Raw genomic sequence first — 15,443 nt, forward strand, 5'->3', positions numbered from 1 at the left:
GGAGCTGGGGTTCGGTTTACTACATCGCCGCCGAATGGCACCTCCATCAGGTTCAGCACCCGTGAAGTCAGCTCTGGGTCTGCTGTGAAGCTTCTGGAATGGAGCCTGTACCCTCAACCGCCTCATCTCCAGACATCTGCATTACTGACTAACACATGGCCAACAGAAAATAGCTGCTGCCTTAAATTAAAAGGCAAACCATTCACTATGAAATATTGCTGAAGAACAACACATTTTTGTCAAAGCTTTTCGTCCTGCACTCTCGCAACTCACTAGAAACGCCCACGTACAGGGAAAATAATATTTTCTTCCAAGCAAACCATACTCTCTTCATAAAAGCAAAATGCCACAGATGCTGGAAACCTGAAACAAACACAGACAATGCTGAGAAACTCAGCAGGTTTGGCAATGTCTCTGGAGAGAGAAACAGTTAATATTTCAACTTCATTATGACAATATTTACAACTAGAGCCAGCATTCCCTGCTCTAACAGCTTAAAAAAAATCTCTTTTTACTTTGATGTTTCTTGTGAATTGACCTGATGTGTGCAGCATCAAAAGGCACCAACAAATATGTCATTTCTCAGCAATTCTCAAGTTCTGCACTTCCAAAGCAGCAGTGGAATACTGCTGTCTTGCAGTCTGTCTCAGTGACACTCATCCAGTAGTCAAGAATTGTGTGAGCTCTGTCTGTAATTAAGGAATTGTGTGAGCTCTCTAGCAGTTATACTTTGTCTGTAAGTAAGGAATTGTGTGACCTCTATAGCAGTTATACTTTGTCTGTAAGTAAAGAATTGTGTGAGCTCTCTAGCAGTTATACTCTGTAAGTAAGGAATTGTGTGACCTCTATAGCAGTTATACTTTGTCTGTAAGTAAAGAATTGTGTGAGCTCTCTAGCAGTTATACTCTGTAAGTAAGGAATTGTGTGACCTCTATCTGACACTCTGTCTGTAATTAAGGAATTGTGTGACCTCTGTAGCAGTTATACTTTGTCTGTAAGTAAGGAATTGTGTGAGCTCTGTATCATTTATACTTTGTAATTAAGAAATTGTGTGAACTTTGTATCAGTGATACTCTGCAATTAAGGAACTGTATGACTGCCTCAGTGGCCCTCAGCCTGTAGTTGAGGAACTCTGTGAGCTCTGTTTGCCTTGTTTCCTGTGGAACATCTTACCCGGGCACCTCCAGGAGCTTCCAGCTGTTGCGAGAGAGATTTCCTGTTGCCACAAAGGGGATGTGTTGGAGGATTACTACAGAGACCTTGTTTCATAGCAACCAGAGAATCAACATTTCTGTCTAACCAGTAGGAATTCACTCCTGCCAAAAATAAAAATGGTAAATAATTGGAAGACGGTTGATATTCTAATATTAGCAACAAGTCAAGCCCATAGAGCCCCACAACCCAGGAAGTCTGGAGTGATATATACCCATCGAATGAGTTTATACTGAGTATTGAACATGTATGTGACTGTTTGGGTTTGAGCTTGAGCTTGGTTTAGAATGCAGTTTACAAATTCCAGTGTCCATATGCTTGCAGTGTTTATAAGACTTGAAGTTTTTATGTAGTACGCACAGACAGAAGACACTATGGATAGATTTGAACTTTGTGTGGTAGTATTTCTCCCCAATACTGAGTCAGCAGTTGTTTTTACTTCTCAGTTTATTTGTAATTCCACTTTCGTTTCTACTGATAGAACTTTATAAATCATAGACTCCCAGGCTAAGCTGAAGTTGGAGTAATTTGAACAATTCTGTGCAGCACAATTCATGTACAGATGAGATTTACCAGGGAGGTGGGAGTTCAGTTATGTTATATCGCAGAAGGAAGCCATTCAGCCCAACTTTGCTGCACAGGCTGTACTATCCAGTGTCAATCTCCAACCTTTATATCATTTCCCTGCACACCATTTCTATCCAAATAGTTATCCAGTGCCCTCTCAAATGCCTCAATTGAACCTGTCTTTATCATATGTATAGACAGTACATTCCATATCTTAACATCTACCTTGCTTCATTTGCAGGTCACTTTAAATCTATATCCTATCATTCTTGTTCTTTTTGGGATCAGGGACAGCTTTTCCATATCTACTCTGTCCAGCCCACTCATGATTTTGAAAACTTCTAACAAATCTCCTCTTAGCCTTCTGCCTGAGGGGAATAGTCCCAATAACTTCAATCTATTCTCATGATTGAAGTTTCTTATTCTTGGAATCATTCCTCTAAATCGCACCAGCACTTTCTCCAATGTGTGCACATCCTTCCTATATCATGGCACCTACAACTGTATACAGCACTCCAGGTGAGTTCGAGCAAATGTCTTGTACAACTTCAACATCACCCCCTTTCTCTTGTACTCAATGCCCCTATTGATAAAGCTGAGAACACGGTGTGCTTTATTAACTGCTCCCTCTACCTGTCATGCCACCTTCAATGATCTGTGCACATACACTCCCAAGTCCCCCTACTCCTGTGTCTGCTTTGGAATTGAGATTGGAAGCATTGGGCTGTATTCTTTGGAACAAAGAAGTAAGAAAAGATGATTTCAGGAGGGGTTTTGACAGGCTGGATATAACCAAAGGACATGAACTTAAAAACATTGATAAATGATTTATAAATGAGATTTTTTTAAAAAAAATTCTTTATTGGACTTGTCAAGAGCTGGAGAATTCTACTTGTAAAGATAAAGTTACAAAACATTTCTTCATGACCATTAGAAGTCCATAAGCATTTCACAGTCAGCAAAATACTTTTGAAATGTAAGAAAAGGAACAACCAATTTGCAAATGGCAAGCTCCAACAAATAGTAATGTGATGATGACCAGTAATTTGTTTTTATGATGTTGTTTGAAGGATAAATATTATACAGGACACCCCAAACTCCTTTGATATACCTTTATGGATTCTTTTGCTTCAACCTGTAAGGCAGATGGTGTCTTGCTTCAAAGAGCAGCACCTCCAACAATGCTGCCCTCTTGCAGTGCTGTACTGGAGTGTCAGCTTTGAGTTTTGTGCTCGAACTGAGACTTGAACTCAGAAGCATGAGCCATACCAACTAAGCCACCAAAGCGGTAGAAGCTGACCCAGTAAATATTTGTCTTTAAATGAGTTGAACGAGTCCTTCAGGATGAGGAGCCCACTGGGTTATGGACGGAGAAAAAGGGGGAGTGTGAACCTCAGTATGAAAGATTGAATGTTCTCTGTCTGTAAGTATCAATCATTTCCACTTCATATTAATATTGGAAGTGGTGTTCTTCATTCGCAATCATTCGGTTATGGTACAAAATCAAGATTGACCCACCTGGGAAAGGGAATTAACCCCTGGCCAAACATCATTCTTCAGTATGAAGGAAAATTCCACCATTGACAGCAGACCCTCCTTTACAGAGATTTTGATGCAAGGATATAGCTTTGGTGAAATACCTGCTGCAAATCAGGATCCGTCCCAGTGATCAGAGGAGCTGAAACAGGCCATTCAGCCCATCCAGTCTGCTCGACCACACGATCATTCTCAACCTCGTTCTCTTCCTTCTCCCCTTAATACTGATCCCCTCACCAATCACGAACCTATCTCTCTTTGTCCTCAATACACGCAATGATTTGGCCTCCACAGCCCTCTGTAGCAATGAGTTCCACTGAGTTACCACTCTCTGGCTGAAGATATTCTTCCTTAGCTCAATTATAAAGGATCATCCCCGTACTCTGAAACTGTACCCTTGGGACCTAGTCTGTCCTACGAGCTGAGACATTTTCTGCACTTATGCTCTATTCAGGCCTCCCAGTATTCTGTAAGTTTTAATAAATCCCCCCTCCTCCTCCTCCTAAACTCCATCAAATACAGACCCAGAGTCCTCAACAACTCCTCATAAGACAAACCTTTCATCCGTGAGATCATTCTTGCAAACCCCCTTTGAGGATCGAAAAATCTGGGTTTAAGCTACTGTCAGGAGTAACAAATCTATGCAAGTTTTTATTAATAACATAATGGATTTTTAACCTAACAAAATGGTTTCAGGATTAATACTGTGCTAACATGGTTAAAGTCTGCATTCCTGCTTTGCTGAGCTGGCTGAGTTAAAAGATAAAGCAGACAATGACGTTTTCATAAAATAAATCATAAGACATTAACTGACCACTCTGACTAATCTTGACCTTGCAAGCACGAGACATAATGAATGTGAGATAAAACTGTTTCCCAGGAAATATCATTGGATTAATCTGCTGTCCATTATGTCACCTTATTACATTTGATTAGCTTCCTTTGTATTAAGGTTGTACTGTATCTTAAGAAACATATAAAAATGGCTTATTGTTCAAATTCAATTGTGCAATTTCTCCATGGAACATAGAAACTTTCAACCTCTGTGTTGCTGGACAAATTGGCAGGCTGTCTTATTTCATTGTACTCCTAGTGATTCTTTTGACCGATCGCGAAACTGAAAGGTCCCTCCTAGGACCTAGATCTTAACTTTTGGGCCTCCTCCAACACCAGCACATCCTTCCTTCGATGTGGGGCCAAAACTGCTCACAATATTCCAAATGCAGTCTGACCAGAGCCTTATACAGCCTCAGCAATACATTCTTGCTGTTGTATTCTAGTCCTCTTGAAATGGATGTGACTATTGCATTTATCTTTCTAACTGCCAACTGCGTGTATCAAATGAGCTGCCAGCGGAAGTGGTGGAGGCTGATACAAATACAACATTTAAAAAGCACCTGGATGGGTATATGAATAGGAGGGATATGGGCCAGATATGGGCAAATGGGGCTAGATTAGGTTAGGATATCTGGTTGGTAAGTTCAAGTTGGACTGAAGGGCCTGTTTCCATGCTGTACTGCTCTATGATTCTATGAACCTGCATGTTAATCTTAAGACAATCCTGAGCTAGGACTCCCGAGTCCCTTTGTGCTTCACATTACTGAAGCCTTTCCCGATTTAGAAATTAGTCTATGTCTCTCTTCCTTCTAACAAAATGTACAAACTCATATCTCGCCACATCTTTTACATATGTGTTACATCTGCCATTTTTTGCCCACTCACTTAACATTGAACAATTTACAACCCAGGAACAGGCCTTTCAGCCCTTCAAGCCTGAGCCGATCCAAATGTATTGTCTAAATCTGTCGGTCAATTCCTAAGCATTTGTATCCCTCTGTTCCCCACCTACTCATACATCTGTCCAGATGCATCTTAAATGAATCTATGGTGCCTGCCTCTACCACCTCTGCTGGCAGCGCGTTCCAAACGCCCACCACCCTCTGTGTGAAGTACTTACCGCGTGTATCCCCCTTAAACTTTTCATCTCTCACCTTGAAAGCGTGACCTCTGGTTATGGAATCCCTCACCCTGGGAAAAAGCTTATCTCTATCCACCCTGTCTATACCCTTTACGATTTTGTAAACCTCAATCAGGTCCCCCCTCAATCTCCTTTTTCCTAATGAAAATAAACCTAACCTGCTCAACCTTTCTTCATAGCTAGCACCTTCCATACCAGGCAACATCCTCGTAAACCTTCTCCGCACCCTCTCCAAAGTGTCCACATCCTTTTGGTAATGTGGCAACCAGAACTGTACACAGTATTCTAAATGCGGTTGAACCAATGTCTTGTACAATCTAAACATGACTTGCCAGCTCTTATACTCAATACCCCGTATGATGAAGGCAAGTATACTATACGCCTTCTTGACCACTCTATCCACCTGTGCAGCAACCTTCAGGGTACAATGGACCTGCACTCCCAGATCTCTCTGCTCATCAACTTTTCCCAAGGCCCTTCCATTCATTGTATAATTCGCTCTAGAATTAGACTTGCCGAAATGCATCACCTCACATTTGTCTGGATTGAAAGCCAACTGCCACTTTTCTGCCCAACTCTCCAGACTATCTATATCCTCCTGTATTCTCTGACATGTCCAAATCCTTCTGCAGCCTCCCTGCTTCCTCAACACTACCTGTCCTTCTACCTACCATTGTATCATCTGCAAATTTAGCAATAATGCTGTCAATGAATGCAAACCAATGAAACAATATTCACAGGAGAACCACCACAGTAAGATGCAGCAAGTGATAAACAAGTGATTATTGAGAGAATTGCACCAAGACATTTTCATTCAATTTCTCTTTCCATTTTCTCCCTCTTATTTCATGGTTGTTTACCTGTAGAATTGCATCGAATCCTTTGACATGGAGCTCCCGTCTGTGGGCAATGGGATTTAATAAATCTTCCTTTATTTAATTCCATTCCAACCACTGCTTCTGCTTTGTATTCCTTTAGGAAGTCAAAAGCACAATATGAAAATAAAGCATTTAAGATTAACAGTGACCAAAAACTGAACTGGACCAACCCTGTCAATACTGTAGCTCCAAAAAGCAAGTCAGACATTGGGAACCTCCTGTCACCCCAGTATCTGTCCACTGTCAACAAGGCTAAAGCTATGATGGAATACTTACTACATGCCTGGATGAGGACAGCTCCAACAGCACTATTGTTGACACTATTCAGCACAAAGCAGCTCACTTAATTAATGCCTCAGCCAACATATTAAATATTCAATTCTTCCATCACCAACACACATTAGCAGCAGTGTGTTCTTTCTACTGGATGCACTGCAGCAACTTACCAAGGCTGCTTTGATACCACGGTCTGACAGAATGACAGAATCACAGAATTGTTACAGTGCAGAAGGAGGCTGTTTGGCCCATCGCGTCTGTACTGGCTCTCTGAAAGAGTCTCATGACTTGGTACCATTGTCCCTCCCTTTCCCCAGAAACTACTTTATTCATATGCATTCAACTCTAGTCTCCCGACTATAAGAAAGATATTGTCAAACTTGAAAGAGTTCAGAAGACACTTACAAGGATGTTGCCAGGGATGGAGGGTTTGAGCTACAGGGAAAGGCTGAACAGGCTGAGGCTGTTTTCCCTGGAGCATTGGAGGCTGAGGGGTGACCTTATAAAGGTTTATAAAATCATGAAGAGTATGGATAGGATCTTTTTCCACAGAGTAAAGGAGTCCAGAACTAGAGGGTCTTTGTTTAAGGTGAAAGGAGAAAGATTTAAAAGGGGCAATGCTCTGGATTGGTACACGAATAGGAAGGGTTTAGAGGGATTTGAGCGAAATATTGGCAAATTGGACGAGATTAAATTATGATATCTGGTCAGCATGACGAGTTGAACTAAAGGGTTTGTTTTCATGCTGTACAACTCTATGACTCTATGTGCATTATTTCTATTTAAATAATAATTCGATATTCCCTGGAGTGCCTTGATTGAACTTGACTCCACTGCACTTACCAGGCAGTGCCTGCCAGAGCAAAACACTCGCTGTGTGAATGTTTTTTTCTCAAGGTCATATTACTGCTCCCAGTCCACTATGTTAACCAAAGATCTCTCACATCTCAAAGGACAAGGGCTGTAGATGAATGGGAAAACTACCTATGCACGTTCCTGTCCAAGCCTCACCTCATCCTGAGGTGAAACTTGAGTCCTTCATTGCTGTCCCCGGACACCAGCCCCTAACAGTTCCATCAATGTAGAGACATCAGATGGACAGCAGCAGTTCAATGCATCTCACAAACCTTCTGAGCACATTATGTGCTGGCCTATTGCACATCAACCAAATGGACATCAATCTACTTTCTTCAAGCCTTCCAGGCAGTTAGGGTTAGAAGGGGCAGGTATATGATAGCAGGGATTTTGTGGGCAGGTATGAAATGATTGAGATTATGAGGGAGAGCTGAATATTTGTGGGGAGGTATGAGGGGCAGAACTGTGAGGGTGGGGTATATGAGGGAGAGGTGTACGATACTGGTGGGGAATGTGAAGGGTAGGTGTATAGTGGTAGGGGTTGTGAGGGGCAGTTTTATCATGGGGGTATGAGGGGAAAGAGTATCATGGGGGTTATGGGGGTTATGGGGAGCAGGTATATAATGAGGTGAAGTAGGTGTGTGATAGTATGGGATTTGTGGGCAGGTATATGATGGGAGGTGGGAGGAGGAGAATGATAGGCGTAAGGGGAAAGACTATGATGGTGGGGTATGGGGGTGCAGATATGTGGTTGTGTGGGGGTGTGTGCAATAGATTAATGATGTTAGGATTTGAGAGGCAGGTGCGTAATGATGGTGGAGTGTGGGAGGCAGGTGTGTAATGATGGTGGGGTAGGGGAGGTAGGTGTGTAATGATGGTGGGGTACGGGAGGGAGGTGTGTAATGATGGTGGGGTACGGGAGGCAGGTGTGTAATGATGGTGGTGTATGGGAGGCAGGTGTGTAATGATGGTGGGGTACAGGGGGCAGGTGTGTAATGATGTTGGGGTACGGAAGGCAGGTGTGTAATGATGGTGGGGTACAGGGGGCAGGTGTGTAATGATGTTGGGGTACGGGAGGCAGGTGTGTAATGATGGTGGTGTGTGGGAGGCAGGTGTGTAATGATGGTGGGGTATGGGAGGCAGGTGTGTAATGATGGTGGGGTTTGGGAGGCAGATGTGTAATGATGGTGGAGTACGGGAGACAGGTGTGTAATGATGGTGGGGTTTGGGAGGCAGGTGTGTAATGATGGTGGATTACGGGAGGCAGGTGTGTAATGATGGTGGGGTACGGGAGGTAGGTGTGTAATGATGGTGGGGTATGGGAGGGAGGTGTGTAATGATGGTGGGGTACGGGAGGCAGGTGTGTAATGATGGTGGGGTACGGGAGGCAGGTGTGTGATGATGGTGGGGTACAGGGGGCAGGTGTGTAATGATGTTGGGGTACGGGAGGCAGGTGTGTAATGATGGTGGGGTATGGGAGGCAGGTATGTAATGATGGTGGGGTATGGGAGGCAGGTGTGTAATGATGGTGGGGTACGGGAGGTAGGTGTGTAATGATGGTGGTGTGTGGGAGGCAGGTGTGTAATGATGGTGGGGTACGGGAGGCAGGTGTGTAATGATAGTGGTGTACAGGGGGGCAGGTGTGTAATGATGGTGGGGTACGGGAGGCAGGTGTGTAACAATGGTGGGGAATGGGAGGCAGGTGTATAATGATGGTGGTGCTGTACAGGAGCTAGTTGTATTTTGGGGGAGTACGGGAGGCAGGTGTGAGATGATGGTGAGTATGGGGGTGTTATATGACGTGCAATGGGTCCACCACAGTTGCTTCCTGTGTCACAGCTAAGTTTCAGCCCTGAGAACCCCTGACATCACCCCCCACCCCCCGCAATACAGCCAGGGAGAATGTCTAACAGTGAGACTGATGGCTTGCCTTAGTACGTACCTGTGAGATGATCTCCTCGTAGGCTTCACGTTTCCATGGAATTTCCTGATATTCCCCTGGGGTCAAGTCTGACACTGGGCTACATTTCTGTGGGGACTCATTCTCTTTGCATTCTGTAAATTGCTGGAAAGCCATAAGCATTGTATCTGAGTGCCAAATGTTTAAAACTTGCTAATTAACATATTATACACAATACTGGAAATCTTTAAAAAATCACAGAAAATCTTGGGAACGCCCATCATGGGAAAGAGGAAATGCAGATTTGTGGCCTACAGCCAGTGGTTACTGTACTCTACATTGATCTCTAGATTGGGTGACTGTTTTGAACAGCATTGTTGTTCGGCCCTTTAGCATGACATAATGATGATCATGAAACTTTTATTGATTGTTGGAAAAATCTGTCTCGCTTATTAATATCCTTTAGGGAAGGAAACTGCCATCCTTACCTGGTCTGGCCTTATGGTTGAATCCAGAACCACAGCAATGTGGTTGACTCTTAATCTACCTCTGGGCAATTAGGGATGGGCAATAAATGCCAGCCTAGCCAGTGATACCCTCATCCAATGAATGAATTTTAAAAATCACACTGACACTATATCTTATAATGTCAGTGAGACATGAGTCATGTGGTATTGTATAAATCAGTGAACCTTTATTCCTAGTTCCTAGTATTTACAGATGTACATTACAATCTCAGGCACTTGTGTGTCTGGAGTCAAGCCTAGCAATTTGCATCTACTATAGCATATTTGTCTCAGCTTAACACGCTACAAAAGGATAGAGCTCAGTAGGATGGGGATTGAGAGCTTTATCCCGTGAGGTTACATGGTAAGATATACTGGTGACATCATAAGAATGTCCCTTTAAAGAATATCACATACCTGCTACAAGACGTAACGCAGCATCCCCTTTTCTAAGAAAAATAAACCACAAACACAGTCTTTGTGGATAGGCTCATGTTATTCATACAATAATTGTGCAGACATGTAAACAGAGTTAACAAGATTAATCAGTCAAATGTCAATATGACAATTTAGAGGTTTGTCAACTCCTCCTGGTCTGGTGATCAGGTACCCACCTGGAGAGATAGGAGAATTTGGGAATTCAAGCTGAATGTGTATATTAGCGTGATTGTGCTACTGTGTGGAATGAAGGATTCATTCGATGCAATGAGGCAGTTTTTTGGAGGTGTCCTGTGGTGTATATCCTTTAGAATGTTGGTACTAGCTCCTGTACCAATTTTGGTTGTCCAGGGCGTGTCAACCTGTCTTTTGGTTAAATATGATGTTGTTGAATTTAAACACATCTGCTCATCTTAGTTCATCAACGTGGTGAGTGAGGTTGAGAACACGAAAGGCCTAGTCACCTTTGAAAGGTTTGCTGTGCAGTTTGTTGATGTCTTTGTGTGAGTTTCCGTGCTGCCAGTTGGAGAACCTGGGTGGGCATTAAGGCTTTGTTCTGGGCTCTAGCTTGGTTTCTGAAACTTGGTTTTCTGCAGATGCATGGCTTTTGCTGTGACATGCTTTGTAGATGTTGAAATGTCAGGGTAGATGGAACACAAAATTTTCCCTGGCATATGTCACTGGTTTAGTGCACATTGCTGAGTCTGCACTTCAGGCATGTAATTGATACTTGCTTGCCACCCTGACTTCATGCTGGGGTCCATCTTCCAGCAAGGCATAGATGTTATAGTCCTTATTTACTTACCCAGAAAACCTTTCCAGAAAACTTTCACTGGAATAGAGAATTAGCTTCTCTGCATGTTCATTTTCAGAGAAATCACTCATGTCCTTTGTTACAGCATCTGGCAACATAGTTGTCAATAGACTCTTAGGGTCCTCGCCATATGATAGGAGTTAAAACCTGTTAATTTGCACCTTGAGCTGTCAAGTACTCTCCAGATCTTCTCTGAATCTTTTTTTATTGTCTTCAGAAAGTCCAGACGTATTCAAACTCCCCCTTATTGATAGCAAGTTAGACTTTGACTTGATCTGTCAAGTGAAACTGTAGTTGCTTACAAAGCTGTAGTTGACTCATAGCCCAGTCCATAATCAAATGCTTGCCTTACATTCCTTGTTGCAGGCCTGTGGTTTTTGTTTTGTTAGTGTAGACTGTAGAGCTTGTTTGTTCCTTTTTTTTAACTTCCTTTGCTGTTGTGTTATTTATTCAGTCTTGTTTTGCCTCTTTTTTACTTTGATTTTCATGGTGGAAGCCAATTTAAGAAGGCTTGCTGAGCGTAGCCTTTTGAAGACAAAGGCCTGAAGTAGCAGGTTTCTGGTACTAGAGGGAGTTTGCACCAAATAAGGAGTGATTACATCACATCGACCTTGGGGCCAAGCTGACGGAAGCAAAATGGCAGAACCAACCAACTGGCTTCTCTGGATTTGAAAATCACATTTTAGTCCTCAAAATATTTTTTTCTGAACTGATGGGAAATGTAGTTAGTTAACAGTATCCTTTAATTATTGATATTAGTTTCAAGCCTATAGGAAGCTCTATAACTGCAGGTATTGCTTTTAAACCTATAACCTGTCTTTTAACTGATGTACCTTAACTTTTACGTTGAAACACTGGCTGAAAGTTTGTTTTTTCATATTTTTCAAGGAGATAGAGCTTGATAGAGTTTGAACTTTAAGTGGGGAGATGATAAATCTGCCTCCTGTCAAGTTAAGTTAGAGATCTGCACTCATATAAACTTGATTTGTTGGTTGTCTGTATGTTTTACGATCCAAGCCTATCTAATCTTGAGTCATGATTTGGAGATGCTGGTGTTGGACTGGGGTTTGAAAAGTTAAAAATCACACAACACCAGGTTATAGTCCAACAGGTTTAATTAGAAGCACACTAGCTTTCGGAGCGACGCTCCTTCAGGTGATTGGAGTGTCGCTCCGAAAGCTAGTGGTTCCAATTAAACCTGTTGGACTATAATCTGGTGTTGTGTGATTTTTAATCTTGAGTCAGGATTCTTTTGAAAGCAAAAGTTGAAAGAACTGCAGATGCTGTAAATCAGAAATAAGGGCCACTGGACCTGAAACATTAACTCTGATTTCTCTCCACTGTTGCTGCCATACTCACTGAGCTTTTCCAACAATTTCTGGTTTTGTTTCAGCATGCTTCGCTTCAGCATGTCATGCTGCAAGCAACTCAGTCAGATGGAGTTGAGAGCTTTATTCCCTTAAGGAATATGGCATGGTATGGAGATGGTGTCACGATTGTCCCTTAAAGGTATGTTGCATATCTGCTGTGAAAAAATGGCACACAGCACAGCCCAATGCATTGTGTAGCCTGTTATTTTTAATTCTCCAGCATGCTGCCACTGTTATCCCTGTCTTCGCTCTGCTGCTCTATTCCACTGAAGCCCAGTGTAAGCTTGAGGAGCAGCAACGTTTTTCAGATTTCTGGAATCATCATTAAGTACAACACTTTCACTGAGCTCTGATGCCCTTTTCTTGTTTCTTTTCCTTTGCTCATTTCATTTGCCTCCTTGTTCTTAGGTCCCTCAGTGAAAAAAGAGTCTGCCACTCAAGCCTGTTCCACCATTAATTTAGATCATGGCTGATCTGATTCTAACCTTAAACTCTACATTCCTGCACATTCCCAATAATCCCTCATCCACTTGGTGAAGAATAACCTATCAACCTTTGCCTTAAAAATATTTAAAGATTCTGCATTCTCTGTTTTTGACGAAGGGAATCCTAAAGACTCTCAACCTTCTGAGAGAAAACAAACCTTATCTTTTGTTTAAATGGGTGACTCCTTACTTTTCAACTATGACCCCTAGTTTGAGATTCTCTCACAAGATAAAACATCTTTTCAATATTCACCCTGTCAAGTTCCCTTGGGATTTACATGTTTCAATTAAGTCACCTCTGACTCTTCTAAACTCCAGGGGTGATTGGCCTTGCGTGTTTAGCCTTTCCTCATAACGCAATCCACTCATTCCAGGCATTGGTTTCGTAAACATCCCCTGAGCTGCTTTCAATGCATTAACATCGTTCTGTAAGTGTCTTGAGGATTATTGTACACAGTACTTCAATGCGATCTCACCAATACCCTGTATAACTCAAGTGTAACTTCCTTAATCTTGCATTCAGTTCCTCTTGCATTACCATTCTACTGGCTTTCCTGATTAAGCTTCTTGCAAGCTATCGTTTGTGATTCATGCTTTAGGACATCCAGATCTCTCTGCATCTCAGAGTTCTTTAACCTCTCACCATTTAGATAATATGCATCTTTTTTATTCTTTCAGCCAACATGGACAATTTCACATTTTCCCACATTGTACCCCATTTGCAGACCGTTGCCCCATCATTTAACCTATCTATATCCCTTTGTAAGCTTCTTATGTCCTTTTCACATCTCACTTTTCTATCTATCTTGGTGTCATGAGCAAACTTAGATACCAAACCTTCAATCCCTTCACCCAACTCATTAATACCAATTGTAAAGAGTTGAGGCCCCAGCAATGACTCCTAAGTCAATACCACTTGTGACATCCTGCAAACTGAAAACAGCCCATTTATTCTTACCCCTGCTTCCTATTAGCTGACCAATTGTCTATCCATTCAAAAATGTTATCACCTACATTTTTGCTGTAAATTCTGTTAGGATTGAGCCCTCCACTATCACCTGATGAAGGAGCGTCGCTCCGAAAGCTAGTATGCTTCCAATTAAACCTGTTGGACTATAACCCGGTGTTGTGTGATTTTTAACTGAATAAAGTAGAGTTGCAAACTTAACTCAAAAATTAATCTCTGCCAATATTTAATTCATTGACCTCACACAGCTCAAAAGTCCATTCGTACAATGTGAGTCAGGCACAATAATGTTTATTATATGGGGAAGACCATAGCTAACTTTCATTTTAAGCCAAAAAGGGAGCTGGACAGATGGAGGGAATTTAATTTAGATTAGACTAAGTTAGCATGATTGCCAAATGAGACCCATGGTAGTTGCAAACATTAACAAAGCTAAATCCAGCCTCACTTCCCACAGTTAAAGACTTTGCAAGACAAAACCACACATCTCCCTGTGAGCTGGATTGCCTCAAATAGTGGGGAAACTCTTCCCAGTCCCCACAAAGACTGATCTCAATCCCTCGACATCCAGCCATTTAGCACCTCTCACATTGAGTCCATTCACACTCTCAAATAACTTGAACAGAATTGTCTACTGTGTGTTGCTGGAAAAGCACAGCTGGTCAGGCAGCATCTGAGGGAGCAGGAGAATCGACGTTTCGGGCAAAAGCCCTTCATCAGGTTTTGCCTGAAACATCGATTCTCCTGCTCCTCGAATGCCGCCTGACCTGCTGTGCTTTTTCAGTGCCACACTCTCGACTGTAATCTCTAGCATCTGCAGTCCTCCCTTTCGTCTGGTTGGTTTGAACAGAATTGTGTCCAGTTTAAGGAGGTTGGTTTATCACACTGCAGCCAGTAAGAGATTTGTCACCATAAAATTAACCAAGTAACAGAGTTTGAAAAACAGCAATCAAAAGTCAGATGAAAGTGAACTGGTAAAGAAAGGAGGAAGACATGCAGCTGAAGGAACATAAATTTGAAAGAAGAGTGAACAATATAAATGAAGATATCTGAAATTATTTAGAATCATCTAGAATATCTTATCCTGAGCTGTTCATCTCCCATCACTTGGAAAGTTGTCCATTTTGGCAGAAAGAATAAAAAAAAGCAGACTCGTGCCTAAACTGAGAACCACTGCAGAATTTGGGATTGCAGACCTAAAACCAAGCAGAAGGCAGATCTAAAAATGAGATGCCAACTTGGTGAAGTCACCAAGCAGGATTACCTGCATGCCAAACAGCCTAAGCAGCCTAGGCAGAGCTAAGCAATCCTGCGACCAACAGATCAGACATAAGATCTGCAATTGTGCCACATACAGTTGTGAATGGTGGTGGACAATTAAACAACTCACTAGAGGAGAAGGAGGCACCAGAAATATCCGCATGCTCAATGATGGAAGTGAAAATAGGGTATATAAATAGGTTGGGAAAGAGTTAAGTTTTGAGTTTTTGTGAAACAAGAGGATCAGCTGAGCATGACTCAGATCAGATAAGAACTGACAGTTAACAGTGGGGTGCTGGAGGTAAGGATGATCAGTTGACAAGGTGGAAATGCATTCATTATGTAGAGCCATTTAACAATATTGGAAGCATTCAGTTTGTAAGGTCAGTTTAACAAGCTGA

The 15,443-nt window shown here is 42.2% G+C and overlaps 1 protein-coding gene across 1 annotated transcript in view; it reads right to left on the bottom strand.

Annotated features, from left to right (window-relative positions):
• Positions 1–15,443, bottom strand: part of il16 (interleukin 16) — a 140,537-nt gene that overhangs the window by 87,023 nt on the left and 38,071 nt on the right. Inside the window, exon 5 of the mRNA XM_060852890.1 lies at positions 9,245–9,367. Within this exon, the coding sequence (XP_060708873.1) occupies positions 9,245–9,367 (123 nt within the window). The remainder of the gene's footprint in view (positions 1–9,244; positions 9,368–15,443) is intronic.

This window comes from Hemiscyllium ocellatum, chromosome 39 (genome assembly GCF_020745735.1).
Source record: "Hemiscyllium ocellatum isolate sHemOce1 chromosome 39, sHemOce1.pat.X.cur, whole genome shotgun sequence".
NCBI classification, from domain to species: domain Eukaryota; kingdom Metazoa; phylum Chordata; class Chondrichthyes; order Orectolobiformes; family Hemiscylliidae; genus Hemiscyllium; species Hemiscyllium ocellatum.